This window comes from Clarias gariepinus, chromosome 13 (genome assembly GCF_024256425.1).
Source record: "Clarias gariepinus isolate MV-2021 ecotype Netherlands chromosome 13, CGAR_prim_01v2, whole genome shotgun sequence".
NCBI classification, from domain to species: Eukaryota; Metazoa; Chordata; class Actinopteri; order Siluriformes; family Clariidae; genus Clarias; species Clarias gariepinus.
The window spans coordinates 24,075,757-24,098,947 of NC_071112.1; the positions used below are offsets into that span (position 1 = coordinate 24,075,757).

Below are 23,191 nucleotides of genomic sequence, written 5' to 3' on the forward strand. Positions count from 1 at the left end.
ATATATATATATATATATATATATATATATATATAAAAATACATAGATTGTTATTAGTAAGACTTCTAATATATTTTAAAGCAAGACCAAGATTTACACAAGATTAGACCTCCCCATGTGGATGGTGATTAAAAAGAGAGGCATTTTGGATTTACATGCAAGAGCATGAACACCAGAAAAATACAATAAGCAGAAGTTCTTAGGAGGTACTGTATAAGCAAACTTACTTTGTTAAACAGAGTGATGAAGACTTCCTGATGATTGCTCATGTCAATGCCTCCATAAAGTCTCAACAGCTCCTCCTCATCCTCAGCCATGGCTTCCTCAAATGCCTCACACTGGATGATCAAGTCTTCATCCTCTGCCTCTCTGGAAAGAAATATAAAGAAACAAAAACAAACACGTGATGTTAAAGCTAATCTTTTGAAGATGAAAAAGCTCATAGAAATGCAGGAAGGCGCCATTAAGCTCACCTGAGCTTCGGTAGAAGGTCAAGCAGCTGTAAACCTGGTGGATAAAGATGGAAAGAGCAAATGTGTTTTTATCAGTTTTTCGCGTACTCGTGACTTTAGAAACATTCCTGTTAGTTACTACACCGAGTTAACCCAGGCGAACACCGTGTGTGTGTGTGGTTGTGTGTGTGTTTTTTCCCCTCCTTTGGACGGAACTCAGCGCGGACACAAGGGTGAGCGCAATTAAGCCGCGTGCCCTCATTAACCAATCGGAAACGAGGGCTGTGTTCCAAATCACACGCAGCCGTACTGGTGTAGTGCACGGAGCACGCGCTGTTTCACTTGCTTGTGTGTAGTCGCGCTTTGTTTGATATTTCTTCCGTTATTTTAGAGCTAGCTTTACTGCTTGGGTAGTTAAGGGCAGACTACATCCGTTATATTCTACAGGTCTAAACAGAGCTTTGTTGGGTGTTTAGCTCATTTCTACAGAACGTGGTGTGGTGTGAGTCTCCTTACACCGGGGGTAATGAAACCTCATCAGCAAAATGTTTATCATTAGTGAGATTTTTTTTTCTTCAGTTACACTTTTGGATAGAAATGCCTTTTAAACTTGTACTGTACTGTAAATTGTAAATATATTATAATGTTATGGGTGATTTTATATACTGTATGCATGTATGTATGTATATATATATATATATATACACAATCAGCCAAAACATTATAACCACCCCCATAATATTGCAAAGATCCCCTTTGCCACCATAACAGTATTGACCTGTGTTCTGAACCTCTGGTAATTCTTATTTTCATGAATTTGAGCTACACTAGCGCTTCTATTGCGTCGGTCTACACAGGCCTAGCCTTCGCTCCCCACATGCATCAGTGAGCCTTATTTACTGACCACTGCAGACTGGGAACATCCCACAGGAGCGCTAGTGTAGATCAAATTAAGGAAAAGGTTAATGCTGGTTGTGATAAAATGGTGTCAAAATTCACAATGCTTTACTGTTATCGTGGCAAAAAGCGGGACCTACTCAATATTAGGCAGGTGGTCATAACGTTGTGGCTGATTGGTGTATTTTATGTATATAGCAGTGTAAAGAGCGGCAGAGACTTGACCGCACACTTTATTCGCAGGTAATGGTAGCACCCAGCCATGCAGGTAAACCTCATTTACACTGATAGAGCTGCAGGTAACCTCTAGTACTGATGCTGTGTCTAGAAGCTATGGCAAATATAAATTCCCCCTGTATAGATCCTTTCAGGGCACTGCATATCCTAATACTGTTTTTTCTTTTTACTGGTTTAAATCAATTCAGTTTTATTTATATACTGTAATACTGTTAAGCAGCTTTACAGAATTGAATTGAAATTAGGGACATGAGTATGACATGTATGAAAAAATTGTGAAAATTTTGTCACTCAGTTTTGCTGATGACAAAAATAAATAAATTAACATAACAGACACATTACTTGTATACAGCATGTTCAGAAAATATAGTTTGTACTTTCAATTATGAAATACGTTTACTTACTTTAAATGTTCAGTATTTAATTGTAGCATATTTTATAAAAGGCCAAGTTCAATGAAATATCTTGTCACTGTGATGATTTATGACTAAAATAGTCATTGGTGTTTTTGTCATTGGTGTTACCAGGAAGATGAGTTATTAAATGTATAAAAAATGCATTGAAGTTATTGCTATTTACAAAGTTCTAGGTGTGAAAGAAGATATACATTTTAGAAATGTTTTATGACCCAAATTCCAGATTTCCACCTGTAGAATGACCCAAATATGTATAAATCAAAATGATCAGATTGTCCCTGATGATAGGAGTGTCATTGGTATTTGTGACCATGGTGTTCACTTTCACCAGATTCTACAGACTGATGATGTCACTGTATATCGTTCTTATTACTATATGGTCTTTAGTGGGTCTGTGTCATTCTCCAAAAGAAAGTGCTTTGAGTGATCGTGCTCAATAGAGTACACTTATGGGACTTTGATTGCTCTCATTCAGCTACGATCAATATCACCACTTGAGTGATTCCCACATTCATTAGAATGCTGTGGCATGATCGCAAAAGACTCAACAGAATACGCAATTGAGAACATTATTAATAGTGAATCTCACCACCTACAGAAAGCAAATTGAGTGACTTTTGTGCTCAATAGAGACTTAAGTGTCATATTCATATTCTTACACTTACATAAGATCAGTGTCAGTACTTGACAGAAGGTCACCCTCAGTAGGGATCAGCATCATAATTGAGTGTCATTCTTAAGCAGGAGAAATCATGATGCTCTGAGCTGTCAATATTCCACATAGAAAAAGGTACTTTTTTGTAAGAGCTGTCCAAGGAATACACTATCTGCATAATACATTAGAACTGTCATGAATTCTCTACTAAAATCTACTGCTTTAAATGGTCTTTAAAAACATAAAAAAGACAAGTTATGTATGTAAATGGAGTTTAACAACTAATTATAGGAATGCAATAGATTTTGTTTTCCATTGCATTTTCTCTTCACTGTTTCTCTTTATTGGCACTATGAATGTACAAAGATATATATAGTTTATGAGAAAATCTCATGTCCTTATATGAGGACATTCAGGACTCAGGAGATTAATGAGAATGGCTGGAGGGCAAATGTGACATGGCAACCTCACACGAGTTTATGGTGGAAAGTAGGTATCAGCACTTAGCTAAAAAAACAACACACTGGTAGAGATTCCACGAATACCAGTAGAAAACCACCCTTAGTCATGGTACCATCACTGCATAACCGTTGCATAACATTTGAGATAGTAAAATGCTCTATAATCTTCTATAATTCCACAGGAAGTGCTCTTTAAAGGCTTTGCAGCAAAGTGTCCTGTACATGGTATGAGCAAATTATTTGAGTTTGTTTAGGATCGTTACAGAATCTGACAAATATATTTATATGGAATTGGGATATTTACAAAATCACGATACAAATCAAATCAGCACCGCGGTAAAGCGATTATACATATTGGCTGGTCCCTGGTGATTCTCATCCCTGGTGAATGTACATACGCTTGTCGTTTCTGTGAGAAGTCCTTGATAAAAGTACAAACTAGTTTCTAGTTGAAAACTGAATAGATAATTAAATTTTTAACCCCTTCATCACTTGTGTGCTCAGTTGCACTCGTGTGTATTGCATACCGATGAATTCCTTGCGCATCTTGTCCCTTTGGCGCAGGTCTTCGGTGCTGAAGATCAGCGCGTTAATGAAGCTTAGCAGCGTCACCATGTAATGCACGTTGTCTGTGTTCTGCAGTTCATTCATGATCACGCTGAAGCGGTACTGCTGCATTTTTACAGCCTGCAAGAGAAAAATCATCTTTACCATCTTAACACAGCCTGTAATTTTATAATCATTTTAGAAACATCATTTGGCATGCTATTAAGAAGGTGCACTCAATTAAAAATGGTTACCCTTAGGGCATATTTAAAAGTATTCCTAATTGATATATATGATACATTTATAAATGGACTTCCTTTGACCAGTTTTTGGTTCTTTTTTTATACCCCTATTATGTTCAGCCCCCTTTTCCTCTGAGACATCTGTTTTAGCTCTGCCAGATGTGAGGCCTCTAACAAATTTTTTGCCTTATGCTTTAATTGGCAGGACACATTTGATGCATTTGAAATGATGTGTTATTTTATCATTTATTAAAAATAAAAAAATAAAAATAATAATAAATAAAAAAAATAAATAAATAAATTATATATATATATATATATATATATATATAAAATTTCTGCTCTGAAACCCTAAAGAATAAGGCAAATTTTTGCACTTAAATGAAGGTTAAATAAAAAAGATTGATAATTTTTAATTATTGTTTGCTGCTTATGTTTAAAACTGTAAAAAAAAAAACTGTTCTTTCTCATTCTTTACACTGTGAGATGACTGCCTTTGTCTGAAACAGTGTCATACTTCCTGACCTCTATTAGTACACTTAGCGGTGCATGTACTTAAATGAGTAAAAGATAATAATAATAATAATTTTTAAATAAAATAAAATAATGGAACCTAGCTAACATTTTTGACTGAAACTGCTCCTTAGCGTTCTGAGATCAGACACCACTATGTGCTATGCGCAACAATCCTAGACAAAAGGGGTCTTCATGAGTCCTTCAAATGATTCATTGTTCTAGCACGGAGCCCATAATATCCTGGCAAAATCCCACCACCCAAGCAGGTCTAGCCTATCACATGATAGCTACCAAACAATTAAGGTGAAGATTAACATGTGCTTCCTCCAAGATATGCAAGGCCAGCATCTGTACTTTTTTAAAAACTGCATCCCAAGCAGCATGACAGGGCGATATAACAAACACTGTCTTCTCCACACATTCATCAGCTCTTGTGACTGGCTACAGTTCCTATGAGTAACGTGGGCTGCTGTAGCATTGCACTCATGGTTTCCAGATAAACACTTTTCAGCTGTGCTATCTAGTAAGGGTTCTCGGAAATAGAAAAGTTCTTTAATGTGATACAGAGGACAATTCATTCATTCATTCATTTATTCTCTATACCGCTTGTCCTGCACAGGGTTGCGGGAAGCCTGGAGCCTGTCCCAGGAAATATGTGTCCTACGTCTCCTAGGATAGGCTACAGACCTCCCGTGACCTTGTATACAGGATAAATCAGTATAAAGGAGTGAGTGAGTGAAGGGGCTGTATTCAATGCATTACAGTGAAACTTTGGATTGTGAGTACCTTGGTCTGCCAGTGTTTCACAAGTTGAGCAAAAATGATTTTTTTAAATAAAATTTAACTCTGTAAACGAGCAAGGCCTTAAAATATGAGCAGGATTGTGAGTAATCATCTCCCATGCGCAGTCCAAGTCACTCGTATAGTCAACATGCATGCGCGTGTACTGTGTACTGATGTACAATGTACTATAACATTGTGACCATATAATTATTATATGAATATTTTTGGGTTGTGGTACAAATCATCAGAGTATTGTATTACTTATAGTATAGTATAATACTTATTTCTTATTTCTTTGATATACGAGTGCTTTGACATACAAGCATGCTTGCAGACAGAATTTTGCTCGCAATCCAAGGTTAAACTGTATTAACAAAAAGGTCTTCATTCTGAAGTTAAGTTAAAGTTAAATGATGACACTGAAGATGCTGTTTCCTCACAATCAACATGCACGTTATACATTCATGGGTGTGAAACAGGCCAAATATATTGGTGTAACTAATTGCGCTTTGTCAATACATATACACATGAGGATCCTACTTTATATTTTCATTCTATTTTAGTTTCTTAGACAATTAAGGACAAATGTTTTAAGCCTTTTTTCCTAGCTCATGTGCATTCACAGAGAAATAATAATAATGATAAAAAAAAATTTCTGACAATGAGACCGATCATACTGATAACTGTCACTTGCCTTATAGTGGTCAAGAGAGTCTAGGGCCAATCGGTAGCCTTCTATGGCAAACATGCTGAGAGCAGCCAGTAGCTCAAACACCTGCTTCTTTACCATGATATTGGATGTATCCAGTGCTGGATGGAACAAAGCACAAAAAAATAAAACAACTCTTCCTTTAAATATTAGATGTTCATACCACATTGCATTGCCTCATGCACTCCTAATGGTACAGTATATAAAGATTGATTTTCAAATACTGCATGTATTTTCAAGTCAGCAACATGGTGGCACTACATGTGGTGTTGATGCCTTACAGATCTAAAAAACTAATGATTCTTATTCTGCATTTTTATTTATGTGATATTTCTTACTTGTTTCCTCTGTAGTTGTAAAAGTGTGTGCTACAGAGTATCAACCTAAGTACTTAAATTACAGTGGACTTTGATAGTCTAATGGTCTCATAACAATGTCTTCTTTTTTTATTTAAAAAATGTTTGTCTTGCCATAAACGGAAGGTTGTTTTAGTCTGCTGTTCTCTGTTTACTCAGTGATTCATGTCCTGAGGTGAGCACAGTGCTAGCCCAGATATCGGATTGCTTTTTTTCTTTCAAAATATTGTGCTCTTGGTATGCAGGATGAGGTCAGTTATTGCATTTCTTTATAAAATATTAAGAAATTTGAACTCTCGCTCTTTTTCTCAGTTTCAGTAATCACTTTATCCTGTCCACCAGTCCCGGTAGCACATGGCATGAAGTGGGAATACACCCTGGATAGGATGATCCCTTGCAGGCCACCATGCAAACACACACATATTTATACATTCATTCTACATCTTGGCCTTGAGGAAACCCACTCAGTCACAGGAAAAACATGCTCAGCAAAGATATTAACCTAAACATAATGTAGGATAAAAGTATGAATACAGGAGCTGTGATGCAGCAACACTACCCACTATGCCACCATGCCACCCATGCATCAGGGTAAAAAGGTGAAAGTAAATAATTTTCACATATGAATTGGCCATGAGATTGTGCATCATAATTAAAGGTCAAGCGTAATCTAAGGGTGTGAGATGTTTGCTGGCGTTGTATTGATATGACACAATAAAAAATAGGCAAAAAGAAAGTTAAGTTTAGGTTTTCATTCAGATCTGTTTTCTATAAATTGATGACTCTACATTCATAGTACATAGTATACTCACTGCAGTTCTGGTGCAATCTTATCAAAGATGCAGCAATAACTTAAAAATGTATTTTTCCAATACGTATAATACTGAAAATGTCGTACCTTGTGAGAGCTTACGAACGTAACCCTCATTTTCCATGATAAAATGGATCCCTATGGATGAGTTCATTACAGCCTTCACACAGTTGACGCAGGTGAGCTGGAGCAGTGCGTCTGTGATGCGCGAGCAGCCTCGACCTGACAGACGATCCAGAGCCTCCAACAGCAAGTCGAGGCCTGACAGCTCCAGAAACTGTACCATCCATGTCTCATCGCTACCCTCCAGACGCTTTTTAAGGCCGGAGTAGTTCACCACGGTGGGTACCTGCAGCAGACGGATGCACAGCTCGGGTTCGGCATTCTCTAGGTTGGCCTCCTGGGTGCTTGTGTCTGAGTCCTGAGACGAGCCCAGGTGGCTTTTCAATACCGCCCATTTCTTCTGCACTCTGTCGGACGACATGATGAGGGCGATTCAGATGATAACAAATAAAGAACTGTCAAAAGAAAACACAAACGGATCAGGTCAACTTTCCGAGCTGGTTGAAATGGAGCAAGTTGCAAATGTTGATGATGAGATTTTAGGAATAAAGAATAGTTGATTGTGGAGATTATAATATTTTTTATCTATATAATGGATCAGCTATAAATCCATTTTAAATGTTAATCTTTACTATATTTCTTGTGGTTAACTCAGTCTAACTATATTGAATATAGTTAGATTTATATTCTACACATAAATCTTAAAACAAGTTTATAACAAAATAGCAACATTTCTAGTCAAACGACTAGTCAAACAATTATTTCTTGTTCTATTAGCAAATAATTTAGCTAGTTTTAGGGAATTTATATCTCAAAAGAAGCAAAATTCTCTTCCAATTGCACAAGAATTTTTTCGCGTGCGATTTTCGTAACATTTGACTGGAAATGTTAGTAGAAGTGCAGTGCTCACTTTTCGTTTTCTTTTGTATATATTACTCATAGTAACAAGAAAGATTCATCAGAGTGATGAAATAAACAGAAACTGGAAACACCAACATGAAGATGGATTGATGACATTAAAGAATGGTTAAGAGTAGAAGATGGCGGTCTGGATAGCTTAAAAGTTTCAAATAGTAGAAAAAAAGGTCACATTTGTTTTTCCTTTGTAATAAACATAACTGACTTACTTATTTATTCACAACATTGTTTGGTGCAACTTTTTGGTGTAAAAATTACAGACATGGCAACTCTACTGTAACCCTCAAGTACTGTACAGTAGGTGAATCTGCAGTCAGGCGATTCTCCAAAGCTCAAATATGATATGAAGAAGACTGAAGAAGCTACTTGGGTGAGAAGTGAAACGTTTCTACCAAACGAAGAGGACGTCCAGTTGATTTGTCTTAACACCCTCACCTGGATGAGTGAGAATTTTCACAGAGAATTGAACCAGAACAAAAGCTATGAATTGCTGCAGTGATAATTTTTACCAAAATTTGAATTTGCGAGGGGAAATTCTGTCATAAATCAAAGTGAGACCGTGTGTTTTAGATGGACTAGCTGATATGCTATTAGGCTAGTACGCTATACAGCAGCTTGTAAAAGCAGAGTGTATATTAAAGTAAACCACTGCCCTGTCCAGGTCCTAAAGATGGAAGTGTGGACATATTCTGTTCAAATATTTATTATACCTTATGTAATATAAAAGATATTTTATATCTATTACAATAGACCCGAGTTAAGGGTAGCTCGCTGGATAAGGTGTTAAGACTGATGATCAGAACTGAGGGTCCCTAGTACGGTTACGCCCAATGTTTTCCCCTTGAGCAATGTCCTTCCACTTTCAGCTGCTCATATACAATACAGCGTGAAACTGGCAACCCAACCCCATAACAAAGTGCCACTGACAAGGTGGGTATCCCTCCAGGAAGTGGAGTATTTGTCGGCCGCTATGCCTAATGGCACAATGATCTTATTAAGAGTGTTTTTGCCAAAATGTATTTTTAACTCAGAAGTAATAAAAAAATTGTTATATTATGGACACACTATATAAATTCCAGACTCTGCCTATATTACCTGTAATAAATTGTAGTTTTTTGTGATTAAACGATTGCACAGGTCCATACTGCGATTTAAATAGTTGGTGCAATTAATTTTGCAGCTTTACGTCTGACCCATATGTCTCTTTTTTTTTTTTATAAAAATCCCCCTTTGCTGTTATAATAACCTCGATTTATCTGGGACGTCCTTCTGCTGGATTTGAATACATGGCTGTGAGGGTTTGTGCTCATTCAGCCACATTCGTAAAGTCTGCAGTGATGTGGCACACAGTTCGTCCAATTCATCCCAAAAGTATGCAATAGGCTTGAGGTCCGACCTCATCTGACTTTATCTTTACGACTCCCCCTTTGTGCTGGCGTGCTAGAACATGTCTGGGACCAGCGTGTGTGCAGAGACCTGTGTAAGTGTCTGCTTTCAACCTTTAGGAAAGACACACATATGGGTATGATGGCGACTTATCAAGATTCTTTTGACCGTATAGTGAATAACTAGTTAGTTATACACAGAATGTACGATAAATATATAGTGCATTAACATTCATCCTTACTTTTTAGTTACCTACTAAAAATTCAAGTCTTACCTATGTATATCAGAGAACATCCAGAATATTTGTGTACACACTGGGAATAAGCAGAAATAGCCACTTTTCAAATAACACCCCTAATCTGAGCGGCTGACTTTCCATTACAGGGTTCATTCAGATTGGTGGTTGGAGGAAGTGACAGCTGTGCACATTTGCTCAGTGAGTGTGTGGCTCAGCAACTCGTCCTGCAATTCTCTGCAGGGTGTAGTGTCAGCTGCGCAAGACAGCGGGTTCAAAACACAATGGATGCAAAACTCAATAATAACGGAACACATTTCACACCAAATGTATCCATTAGTATGAATGTTATGAAAGACTTAACACTTAATTTTGTTCCAAGAGATAACATGAATTGGTTTGGAGGCTGCATCCGTGTAAATGTCCTTCACTCCTTCTGTATAGGACTAGATACAATTTAGTTTAGGTTACAGTAACACACAAGCTGATATTCGCAAGTGTAAGAACATCGTTATGCAATAACCACCAGATCTTCCAGGAGTCCAAAGAAACCAAACAGTCTTCCAGGAAAGAAAAAAAAACAAAACATTAGCCAAACTCTAATTACACAAAACTGCTTAAATGTGCCCTGTATAATTACAGTATATAGAATGTTTCAGAGTTAATCATGTGAAAGATGTTGGCACAGATACCTGTTTTTATCACCCGCATTGGTACGGCAGCTTTCTCCAACTGGCACATACCCTTTCTCCTCTACTTGTCTCTACTTGATTTGTTTTGGATAATGTGTACTTAGCTCTGATTTCATTTGGGAAGAATTTAAAGTACATCGGTCAGCCATAACATTATGACGCAAAACATTACGCCCAGTATCTTGGTTGCTGTAGGTAGCGGGGTGGAGTCTCCATGGATCGGACTTGTCTTATCTAGAACTTCCCACGGATGCTCGATCGTAGTGTAGGGCGATAAGGCAAAAAAAAAAAGATTATAATAAATAATCAGTCATATTCATTATTTTTACTGACCAGCAGGAGGAAAAAGGTTTATTTAAAACACTTATGGACGGAGAGGTTACTCACCTTAAATAATAAGCTCAGTAAATACACGGTTAGAAGTGAGCTGCAAAATTAGTTGTTTTATTCTTAATATTGTTCGGAAACGTCTAATACACAATTTAAACAAAACTGTATTCTGATCTCACAAAAACCTGCCATACTTCCAAGCTGTCCTTTTTTTTTATTAACAAATCTTCCTTGTTATCTTCTCTCACGTTCTCCCTTATATTCCACCCTGCTTTTGATGTTGGGTGTGTCTTATTTCAGAGGCTGAAGAGTATGCTGACTCCACTGACAGCTCAGATCACACAAACCAAAATGAGACGCTCTGGTCTACAGAGCTGGATTGCTGTTGGTTAATGATATATAGCACTTAACCATGCTTTACGAAAACCTGGCTCTCTGGGAGTGGATTGCATGGAAATCTCCTTATTTAATAATGTTTTGTTTTCATTTATATATTGTATATTTGATTTTTATAATACATTTATTGGGGGTTGCATGTTCTCCCTGTGTGTGGTGGGTTTCCTCCGGGTACCCCAAAGTCTCCACGCTAGGCTCCAGGCCTTCTGTGACCCTGTACAGAATAAGCGATATATAAGATGAATAAATCAATTTCTTTTTAATATCTTTGAGTCCTTTTGCACCTTTCGTTGCACCTTTCGTTTTATTATATTATATTATATTATATTATATTATATTGATGGATACTGTGTCTCCCATCAAGCACCATAATGCAACTGGCTCTCATGAAGGTCATCATTACCAGCGTCAAAAATCACCCATTAACAAACACCTCGGCCGTTATGAAGGCTTTACAAAGTATAAGTTCAGACACATCTCAATATTAACTGTCCAATGGTGATTATTGCATATTTTGGCCGCCTTCAGCATTGTTTTAAAGTGTATAAAGAAAAAAAAAATCAAGAAAGACAATGGAATTAGAAGGTGTGTCCAAACTTTTGTCTGGCAATGTATGTGGGGTTACTCATTACTCTTTGTACCATTATATCCTAGGCTGGGTGTTGGTGTGTTTTCCTGCTCCTATGAGTAGTCTTTTAAATAAAGATGAGAATATACTTGACTAGGATGATGCATTTACCCTCAATATTTGCAAAAGCAGAAACAATTCACGAGATAATAAATAAGTTCCCTGCAGCTTTATCTGCACGTTGTATCAGTTCACTCTGCTTGATTTAAACCATGACACCTGTAGTCCAGGAGGATGGGACGTCTGATAGTCAAGACTATAATATCAATACTCTTAATACACAGAACGAGCGGATTATTATATTGGCGTATTAATCAACTGAATGATCTTTATCCTGAAGTGGAACTTTAGAAAGGGGTTAAACCTGTACTTAATATGATTATCCTGAAATGGACATAAAGATCCGTTCCCTCTTCTGCGGTTAGAACAAGCAAATACCCAGACTGGCCCGGTTGATTTCACATTACACATAACCTGTTATGTTGGTTTTCACCATTTGAACTAACCATGCCTTGATCTAAATATATCCCTTTATAATTCTTTTGGGTCACATGATTTAAATGTTTCTTGTTTGTCCATCAATGTTATTGTTGAGTGTCCCGCCTTGTACAAGGAACGGATTTTACTATAAAATAATAGTGACTCAGTGAGAACGTCTGAGAAATTTATGCAGACTCACTACATTAAACTGTGCAACTGTTCCCATACCTTGGCCTTCTGGTTCAGATAAAGAATGCATTTCTGTTGAGGTTTGTTTCTTTCTGTTCCTTGTGGTTCAGATAAAGCCTTCCATTAAAGCTGCTTTAGTGACCAAAAGAGCTAACACTATTCGGCAGACGCCTCTAACCAGAGCTAATTACACTTACAGGGTTAAGGGCCTTACTCAAGAGGATGGGGTTAGATGGAGGCAGATGATTCGCTGTGGCGATCCCTAAAAGGGAACAGCCGAAGGAGAAAGAAGAAGATTACGACTACCACGATGTTACTGGTTTGCAAATAGACAGCTAAAAAATGACACTTTGATATTTACTATTCATACAAAGCCAGAAAAATGATCAAGATCCTTCTGTAGATGTTCTTACAGTATTCTCTTTGAGTATTCTTACTCCCCTGTTTTCGGTTTATAACTTGCTGTCACACATGGTGTAAAAAATGACGTTGTTATGATATACTGAATGTGGAGATCATGTTTTTGACATGATATACAGTACTATATCTTTTTGTATTCGAAAAACAAAAACCCTCGTTTTTTATAGGAGAAATACTGTACATATCTGTACAAAGACAAAGAGAGAGAGAGCAAGACAGAGAGAAAGAGAACGAGAGAGAGCTTTTCTGAATTTGATAAGAGCATGTAAATGGGCTTTATCAGGACTGTACACATTTTATGTGGCTACATTTCCGAAACATATCCTGTAATTTATTTATACACCTTAATCCTGTAAGCTGACAGAAGCACTGTGTGCGCAGTTGAATCATGGCCATGTTGAATCTACACTATATGAATAAAAGGATGTTAAAAGGCATGGTTTAATGAGTTTGGTGTGAAAGAACTTAACCGGTCCACACATAAAGCCCTGATCTCAACCCCAGCCAGGCCTTCTTATCCAACATCAGTGCCTGATCTCATAAATGCTCTACGGAATGAACAAGCACGAATTCCCACAGAAACACTCCAAAATCTTGTGGACAGCCTTTCAAGAAGAGCGGTTGTCCTTGCAGAAGTATACTGTATTTGGATACAACGTCATTGCAGGTTTGGGCGAATATGCCCAAATACGCCCAATACTCAGCACACGTCTCTATTACTCATCCATCCCTAAACTTAGCTGGTACCAAAAAAAGTATATGCGGGATTCAAAATTATTAAACCGGTATAAAATCAAGAGTATCAGTATAAAAAAATTGCAATCAAGCAACTTTTTTCCCTTAAAGGAATAAGGAAAAACCCTGTCTCATGTGACAGATCATCATCGCCGGACATGACTCACACACGGTTGTGTATAAATTCTGTAACAACTCTCATCCCTGCCAGGATCAGGATAAGTTAGAATGAAAGGAATCTGGTGCAAAACTAATGTACCGTATGTACTGTACTGTATATCCACAGACATTGTAACACCTGTTAGCCAAATAATATATAAAATTTTTGGTGTTTTTTGTTTGTCATTTTATCCTACTATTTTAAGAAAGATGTGGTCATGCAGGAAATTTCATAACCTTGGAAACACTATTATAGCACACTTTTTGAACTTGCTCTACTCAGTTCAAGTTCCCTCCCAGACTGAATCATGCTGTATATGTTTTTTTTCCACTGCCCTAAAGTGTGCTCTAATAAAGCACAGGCAGAATTACAAACCATGTGATTTTTTTAACTTGACATCTGTAATCGGTCTAAAACCGATTGACATTTACAATACGAAACACTTCAAGCACACTGGTATGATAAGACTCTTTCGATTCAAAACGTTTGAACAGTGCAAATGTTTTAGCTTTAGCATTTCCAAGCTTATGAAATTTCCTGGATGACCACATAACAGGATAATTTGACACAAAAAACTCTCATTCAATATATAATCCTTAGTTTGCTCAAGGGCTGCACGTCTGTGAATAACGATCCCAACCGTGGTGTCTCGTAGCCCACTGCAGTGGCTCCCTTTAACATTCAGCGAGTGGAATAGTGATGGGAAGTTTAAATCATTTTAGTGACTCGGTTCTTTGAATCGCGTTCATCAAAATGAACGAACCTTTTTTTGAGTCATTTAGTTCATTTCGTTCTTTTGGTCAGAAATAAAATAAAATGTTAAATTTTCAATAAACAGACCCCCAATACGTCTACATACACAAATTTTGGCTATAGTTCCAGTAATGAAAATATTACAATGCAGATAAGGACATATTATGATAAACAGAAAGAGCAGCTCACCTCTTATATCTTCTGGTCTGAGTCGTTCGTTCTTTTGAATCTATTGCACTGCCGCGTGTCTGTGGGAGTCACGTGACAAAAGAATGAACGATACGGACCAAACAACCCAAATGTAACTACTCATTTCTGTGTCCTGTACATAACCTACACAGGTTTTGCGAAGCACTCTTCGAGACTAGTCGTTCTTCTAGTCATGTTAAAGACTCGTTTAAAAAGAACGAATCGCTCATGAACGACTCATCAGTAGAGTGGAATGCCTGGTCCTTTAAAACTGACAGATAACTTGTCACCAACTTGAGCAAGAAATGCATCAGCATGTGGGAACTGTACACACAATTATTCCCAAACTTACATATTACAGGAACTCAGCTGGGAGTTATTGCCACATCCTCCGTACAGTCCCATTTCAGACGTGAAGCAGTCTCATGACTCCAGTGAACTAAAAAACTTTCTATTTTGATGCTGGGGAAAGCGCATTAGTGTAGCAGGGTGTTATACTGTATAGAGAAATTATCGGGATAATCTATCAATCCATCCTCTGGATCCTCCGTAGTCCAACTAGGGACCAAGTAGGCCAGTGGTGACCATTGTATTCTGTACATTCTCATTTTGTACATCCATGGTAGGACCTCTGATCAACATTCACACACTCTTTCACACGCTACAATTTAGGAACGCCAATTAGCCTAATCTGAAGGGAGGAAACCGGAGAACCTGAAGGAAACCCACTAAGCACAGAGAGCATGCGAACTCTACACACACAGACCTGATGTGGGAATCAAACCCAGGACCTGGAGGTGCAATGCAATAGTGCTAACTCAATGGGGATAATAGTGTTTTTACGTTTTTACTCTCACAGCTGTTTCCCGGTTAGACATGAACACTCCCTCCCACAGTTGACCTCTATACATATTTGAATTTCTGGGCCCACAAATCCAAAATAGGTCAAACAAATGCCAGCATTTTTAACATTTTTCTTACATCCTGTCATTTACTGCATTTTATGTACTTTGTTTTTGAGAGGAGGGGAGGGAAAAGCAACAGGAAACCTTTGAGGAGAACAGAAGGTGTACCAGCTCAGGAACAAACCAAGGACACCAGCTGTAAGCAAGCAACACTGTTCATATCATGTGCATGTGCTTGTTGAATAAACAGACATGATTAACAGTCTTCTACAGCGCTCCTGTCGATCCAAATACTCCATTAGCTACATACATTCCTTACCACATTATGTAAAAGGATGTTGGGTTTTGCCATAAAAGGAACCAAAACAAACCATAACATTCTGTATAAGACTAACTATTGGTAAGACCAAAAGGAGTAGAGTTTGACCAAAAAACATGCACAAAGAGCATGCAGTATACTGAACATCACATAAACAAGTGCTCGCTCTGTATATGTGATGCTGAGTAATGAGAACACTGAGCACAAAAGCCCAGTTTGCAATGGAACATACAAGCACTTTAGCACCAGAGGATTAACTGTGGACAATGAGGTAGTTATGTCAGAATGAATGCTATGTTCAAAATCCAATATGAGTTGACCCTGGGTTACCAACGCTCTAGTTTCTCTGCAGTTTAACCCGACAATGAATAATACACAAAAGCTTCAATTGTAAATTTTTCATTAAGGGCTATGTCCGACTTAGGGTCAACATGAGGATCTGCAGCATGAGGTGGGAATACATCTTGGATGGAAAGGCAGTCCATATAAGGGCCTCATGCACATACACATTTAATCCTTCCATGTTTTGGAAGAAAGTGAGAGAACCCATAGGAAAGCCTTGCTGAACTCCTAAACAGTCCCGGAACAAACTGGGTACTGTAGCAGCACGTGGAAGTTACCCTCCTCCTGGAATTCATCTAATGGAATTCCAGATCTTCTCAGAGGTGCCAATAAGTAAACCTTAGCTAAATAACACACCAAACTTAGAGCATGTCTTCTTAAAAAGGACAGGATGTCTATCAGTATTAACCCCCAAGGCCTAAAGAAACAGAAGAAGAATGGAATGTAAACAGCACTGCAGAGGACACTATTCTAAACTCAATTTATCTTCAACAATGCAGTTTAAACAGAACATTTTACTTTTGAAAACGAATGTATTGTTTAACATCATTTTAAATGCAAGGCGGCATATAAGGCGGCATGGTGGCTGTGTGGTTAGCACTGTCGCCTTGCACCTCCAGGGTCTAAGTTTGATTTCCACGTCTTGGGTCTGTTTGCATGTTCTCCGTATTCTTTGTGGGTTTCTCCACACAGTCCAAAGACGACCAGATTAAGTTACTGGTGTTCCCAAAATTGTCTGTTCTGTGTAAATGAGTGTGCAGGCCCCCTGCAACCCTGTATACAGGATAAAGCCGTGAGTAAATACACAAGCATGCTTTTAACTAAACATGCAATGTTAAATCCTTTTTCCCTACTAAGGCTGTGCAAAAAAGCAAAAAAAAACAATCACTTTCTCTACCTTAGGAAAAAATGGATGCAGGCCATTTGGCACATTTGTTCAGTCTGTTTCTCTGTTGCTGCCAGTAAGTGCTTGGTGATGCCTACGCAATGTGTTACTGCAGCCTCTAAACAGACAATATCTCTCTCCAGTGAACACATTTAGGTGCCGGTTCTGGTTCTGACAACGAGTTTGGGTGTTCCTTGACAAAGCTTTATTCAAATACACAAGAATATCAATTGCAAAGTCATGCACCTGCATTTAATCAAATCTTGCATGTGTTTCTAATTGCACTGAATTTAAAAGGAGTTATGTAACACCATTATAATACAAAGTTTAATTAGTAACTGAGCGAAAGGAAAGATTTCTTATCGGCTGGACGGACACACAACGGCGGGCATTCGGATTCTTTTCAATCACTTATTTTACTCAGGAATTTGTGCGATTAGATTAGACTAATTATTTGTATTACATAAGAGGAAAAATTTCAATTTAATTGACACACGTGGTACAAAGCTACATACTAAATGCACAAAAGCTGTACTTTAGCTCCACCCCAATGACAAAGAAGGGTCCAGTTTATACTCTTTTCTTTCCTCCCAGGGTGTACTCTGCTTTCAAGAGGTATTGCCTGCTCAAATGCTTTCATTTTTACAGGATGTAGGGTCTTCCATGCAGTGCGCAAGTGCTTCCTTTTTACGTCGTGGACAATGCTGAAAAGGAAACATGTTCCCATGGCAACAAAGTTGCATAGTTTGTCTTTTTTTGTGTCTGTGTGACTCTGACTCCATATCTCGTGATCCTAACATGTTCCTCCCTTAAAATATGAACCAAAATAAGTGCTGTTCTTAACATTTACATTGCACGTCTTTTATATCAGAAGTTAAATATGTCCTGTAGGGTGAAGCTGCAGCGTGTGTGGGAGGATAATCTCCTGGGTGTTAGCCTACATTAGTCAGATCAAAGCTTTCCCATTCAAGTTGTGTTTGCGATAGAGATCATAAAGGTGTCGCTCGATTTGGAAGCATTCCCGATGTGAAACAAGCCAGACGTCCTTGGAGATCGGAAACGCTCAAGATGAAAAACTGTTTGTCGCATCAAGTCAGGTCCTTCCAATGTGAAAACCTAATACACCCACAAGGACAGTGCTTGTGCTACATTGTTCTCGTCAAGCGAAGATATTTTCGTGCTAAGAGTTAACATTCTTAGCGTGTTTTTTTTTTGTTGTTGTTATTTTTTCGTCGTTGTCTGCTGCATTGGATTAAGTGGATCTTGGAAATTTGTCATCCTTCCCCTGTGAATTACTGTCTTGTCTTGATAGCACAATCACAAAGAGTCAGTCATTTCTCGCTGGAAACCACAGACAGACGGAAAAGCATTTCAGATAAACTAAATACTGAATCCTACATTTTTTTTAAATACATTTATTTTTCCAAGCCTACACACTGGGAATACACACTACACAAACCTCCTTGCCATGTAAATTCATTTATTTTGCCATTTAATTTGTTACTCATATTTATGCTATTACATAATTACCGGGCTTAACACATTTCTTTCCTGAGAACTCTTTAAGCAAAAGGTTACTTTAATTATTGGCAGAAAAATTGTGGAGAACAATGTCCTGCTTGACGAGTTTAAACAAATCATTGGCAAGCAGCTATCAATGCTGTTGATTGTATATTTAAAACACACCAATGAGTAAGTGTTCTCAGGTGATGCTCAGAGTTTAAAACTTAATAAACTGGATTGTACAGGACATGTTTAAAGATGAATCAAAGACTCCACCAACACATATCCATTTCGTGAGCTGGCAACCAAGAGTTAGTGACTGACAGTGTAATTAACAGGGGTGAAGGTAGTTTTAAATTCTTACCAGTACTACAAGTTAAGTAAAAGTTAAGTTCAACCTTTATTCTTCATGCATACATTACTGCACGGTGAAATTCTTTTTCTTCGCATCTCCCAGCTTCTTGTTATTAAGCAGGGGTCAGAGCCATTTTACAGCGCCCCTGGAACAGACAGGTTTAAGGGCCTTGCTCAAGGGCCCAACAGCGGCAACCTGGCGAAGCTGAGGCTCAACCCGCCAATCTGTATTGTAACTCAGAGCCTATACACACTGAGCCACCACTGACCCCCAAAAATATATATAGCTATATACTATATAGCCATAAGGTGAGAGGAATAAACCATGGAGGCTAGTTTGCATTGTATAATTGTGTAACATCGGACTGGTGTCTAAAGACATTCTTAAGTAGAAGAGGTGAGAATGATGTGACCTTTTGTATGAAGCAGTTAAAATAGGTCAATATCAGACATTTGCTTACTTTTAATGATGCACCTAGAAGTAGTGCAGAATTGTGAATATTAAATATTCAAGATACTGAGCATTTGCTTTTTTTTTTTAATTATGCAAAATAAATCAAAAGTGTTCTGTTTATTTTAAATTTTAAATGAGAGAGGTAAAAATCTCATGTCCATGTTGTCTCAAATGTTTGTCATCCATTGCATATATTTGTATAAGGGTATTAAAAATGATATTTATCACTCATCGTCTAACTTGCTTATCCTGTATACAGGGTCGCATAGGGAGCCTGGAGCCTATCCCTGGAGGCTTAGGGCACAAGACGGGGTACACCCTGGACAGGGTGCCAATCCATTGCAGGGCACACACACTCACTATGGGCAATTTGGGAACGCCAATTAGTCTTAGCTGCATATCTTTAGACTGTGGGAGGAAACCAGAGTACCCGGAGAGAAAACCCACCAAGCATGTGGAGAACATGTGAAATCCATGCACACAGAGACGGGAATCGAGACTGCCCGGGAATCGAACCCGGACCTCGAGGTGCAATGTGACAGTCTTAACCACTACACCACCATGCCTTATATGCACAAATAAAAATAAATTTTCTCTCTCTTTCTCTATATATATATTTTTGCATATTGCAACTTGAAAGGATTTTTTAGTGACAGAGTGCCAGGTTTTAATTAGTGTCAGTCAAAAGAGTAATGTGTCAAAGAGTTGCTCTCTACTCACATCTTCTAGTCACTGACATTTAAGCATTTACTTATTAACTAGATTTGTTTACTTACACTTAGAGTCTTACTAACAGCTGCCTTTAAGACAGAATAAATGTATAATGATGTTAATAAATGTATAATAATGTCATGATTCTGAACCCATTATAAAGTATTGGGTGCATTGCACAATGGGATGGATGGGTGTTACTTTCACTGTCACTTTACAATTCTAACACATTTTGTTTACGTTTTTTCTAACAAAATTCCATTTAATCATTATGTCTTAAATGCAGCTGTTAGTAATATACAGGCAAATTCTACTGTATAATAATAGTTTCTAAAGATTTTCGGTATAACGGTATGGGGTTCTTTACAGTGTGTTTAATCCATATTGAAGTCTGCATTCAGTCAACACAGTCATCTTTAGGTTTTCATGACAAAAAAATGTATTCATCTTTCCCCATATTTATTGTAGTGCATAATTACCTGGATGAAAGCATTTCTTCGTTACTTATATAATAACTGCAATAAGTGATTTGAGAACTATGTCCTAATAGACATGTTTAAACAAATCACTGACAAGCAACTATCAATGCTGTTTATTTCATGTTTAAAATACAACACTGAGTTAGTGTTCTCAGGTGGTGCAGGTTCAAAGGTTCAAAGATCAATTAAAGGCTCTATGAGACCGCACAAATAATTACAACTGGCAGGTACAACCCACCATATATCCTATCATCATTGCTTCTTAAGCACGAATCGATACTTGCAGGGCACAAGCAAAAGCAAGCGCTTTGAGTAAAAATACTGTTACTTGCATAAATTTCTGAGTTTGGATAGCAGTGTGCATTTTTACCTGGCATGGACTCCACAAGTACACTCACTCACTCACTCACTCACTCACCGTCTATTCCACTTAATCCTGTATACAGGGTCGCGGGGGGCCTGGAACCTCAACCAGGAGACTTAGGGCACAAGGCGGGGTCAGTCCATCTCAGGGCACATACATACACACATTCAATCTGGGAACGCCAATTCGCCTATTCTGCATGTCTTTGGATTGTGGAGGACCGACCAAGCAAACTCCATGCACACAAAGGAGAGAATCAAACCTGGCCAGGATTCGAAAGTGACAGTGCTAGTGTAACCTTGAAACCACCGCGCCGCCTACCTTTGCTTAATTTTAAAAAGTAGCACAGAATTAAGTCACACTAAATATTAATACTAGATATTTAAGATATTGAGTTTTTACTTTCTGGTTTTAAATATATTATTTAAAAATCTTAATTATTCTGTTTATTTTCATTTTAAATCAGGAAATAAAAAACCCAAATGGTCAGTGTTGTCACAGACTTTTGACGTCCAATGCATATACAGTAGCTGTACAATTGTACTAAACACATTATTGCATATTACAATTTAAAAGGATTTGTTAGTGCCAGAGTACCAGCTCCCAGGATTTAAAAGGGTCAAATTGGAGACGGGTCCATAGCCCGTGGGCCAGTTTTAGTCAGGTGAACACAATTAGTTGAACCAACACAACATCATGTCAATGTACTGTACACTGACTACTAAAATTTAACAACGGAACCATATTTGATAGCACTGCCTCGCCATGCTGTGAAATCCAAACAAAACAAATATCTCTGCAAATGTCCACAATTCTTTTGGGCCCCTTTTTTTGGGTTTCCTGGACAGAGATGACCTCTATTGTCTCCGCTTCCTTTGCATATTCTAAATCTGACTGCACTGAATTGATCATGACGACTGTCAAAAACATAAGTCCTGCTAAATCTTTACTGCACTGACAACATTCTGTAGTCTTGTGTCGTTCTGAAAGATTTATTTATTTACACTAAGCATTATCACATTCCACCTGAGTTAAAGAAGGTGGCAATATACAGTAAGAGTTGGTGAGATTTTCACACTTCCCACTGGAGCTAATCATCATGCTTTAACAACTGAATGTCTCAACAAAAAAAATATTTCAATATTTGAAGTTAGCTTGAATAGACCTGAAATTCATTAGTCATATTTCTTCATTGCAGTTAATACGATGGAGATCCTGGTGTCTATAAATCCTAGAATCTGAGAAAACATGGTGACCAAAGAGAGTTTCCTATATTCACTACATTTAGTGATAAATAACAACATAACCCAATTATATTGACTTCAAAAAGTTCTCCTATTTATTGGTCTCAGATAATTTGATAATTCTTCTTTTGAAAAGAAAAGGGATACACCAAGTTTGTTCTTTTTTTTTAGTACATTTTGTGATACTCATCTGATACAGTATTGGGTTTTTCACAAAAAACAGGGCTGATCGGGTTTCTGTTATGTGCATAGCGCAATGGCTGTAGGAAAAGTCATGCAGGTGTGCAAGATTGGTGTTGTCTGCATACCATATGTACACAACATTAAGCACAACAGAGATGAGATAGGAGCTGATTCTCACACTTTTTATCAGTATCACTCCTTGATAGACCACATGTTGTAAAAATGCATTTCACCTGTTAATTCTTGTTCATTCTAAACAGTTAAAAACCTTTACAGTGACCCCAGTCTTAAATACTGAATTTATCTTTTTAAATGTAAAGCTATAGCAGGGATCATCAGTAGGGGGGAATGGGGGGTGCAATATATTTGACATTAGATTTAAATTTAAAGAGATCATCGGTAGGGACAATGTATTCATCCGGATCAAACTGAGCACATCAAAACCTCCTATAGAACAGCTGATTAACATATGAAAAACGAGTCATAGATCACCAGCTTCAATATTCTTTACTTACATTTTTTTTTGTATCCCATGTTTAGTAGCTCACCTAATCACATGCATCTATGTATTTACTACACTGATTCCCAACCCTGATTTTGTTGCAATATTTAATTGTTTTTCCTGATCTAACACACCTACTTCTTAAGGAAACTGACTTGTTGAATCGGGTTTATTACTGTAGGATTAGGGAGAAAAAACATTAAAATATGCAGCGCAGGGAGGCAGGACAAGTGTAGGGAGTTGCAATTTAGCTGAAGGCAGTTTGGATCAGAGACTAGCCACATTGCTAC

At 37.8% G+C, this 23,191-nt stretch overlaps 1 protein-coding gene across 4 annotated transcripts in view; it reads right to left on the bottom strand.

Moving 5' to 3' along the window:
• Nucleotides 1-23,191, bottom strand: part of inf2 (inverted formin 2) — a 38,821-nt gene that overhangs the window by 13,579 nt on the left and 2,051 nt on the right. Inside the window, exons 1-6 of one of the 4 annotated variants that reach the window (XM_053509545.1) lie at nucleotides 14,656-14,841; nucleotides 7,169-7,599; nucleotides 5,900-6,015; nucleotides 3,646-3,805; nucleotides 474-507; nucleotides 228-369 (exon numbers count right to left, since the gene is read on the bottom strand). In XM_053509545.1, coding sequence (XP_053365520.1) covers nucleotides 228-369; nucleotides 474-507; nucleotides 3,646-3,805; nucleotides 5,900-6,015; nucleotides 7,169-7,565 — 849 coding nt within the window. In that variant the 5' untranslated portion in view covers nucleotides 7,566-7,599; nucleotides 14,656-14,841. Of the gene's footprint in view, nucleotides 1-227; nucleotides 370-469; nucleotides 508-3,645; nucleotides 3,806-5,899; nucleotides 6,016-7,168; nucleotides 7,600-9,722; nucleotides 10,622-14,655; nucleotides 14,842-23,191 lie in introns of those variants that run through there. The other 3 variants (XM_053509546.1, XM_053509544.1, XM_053509547.1) reach the window with 3 other exon arrangements.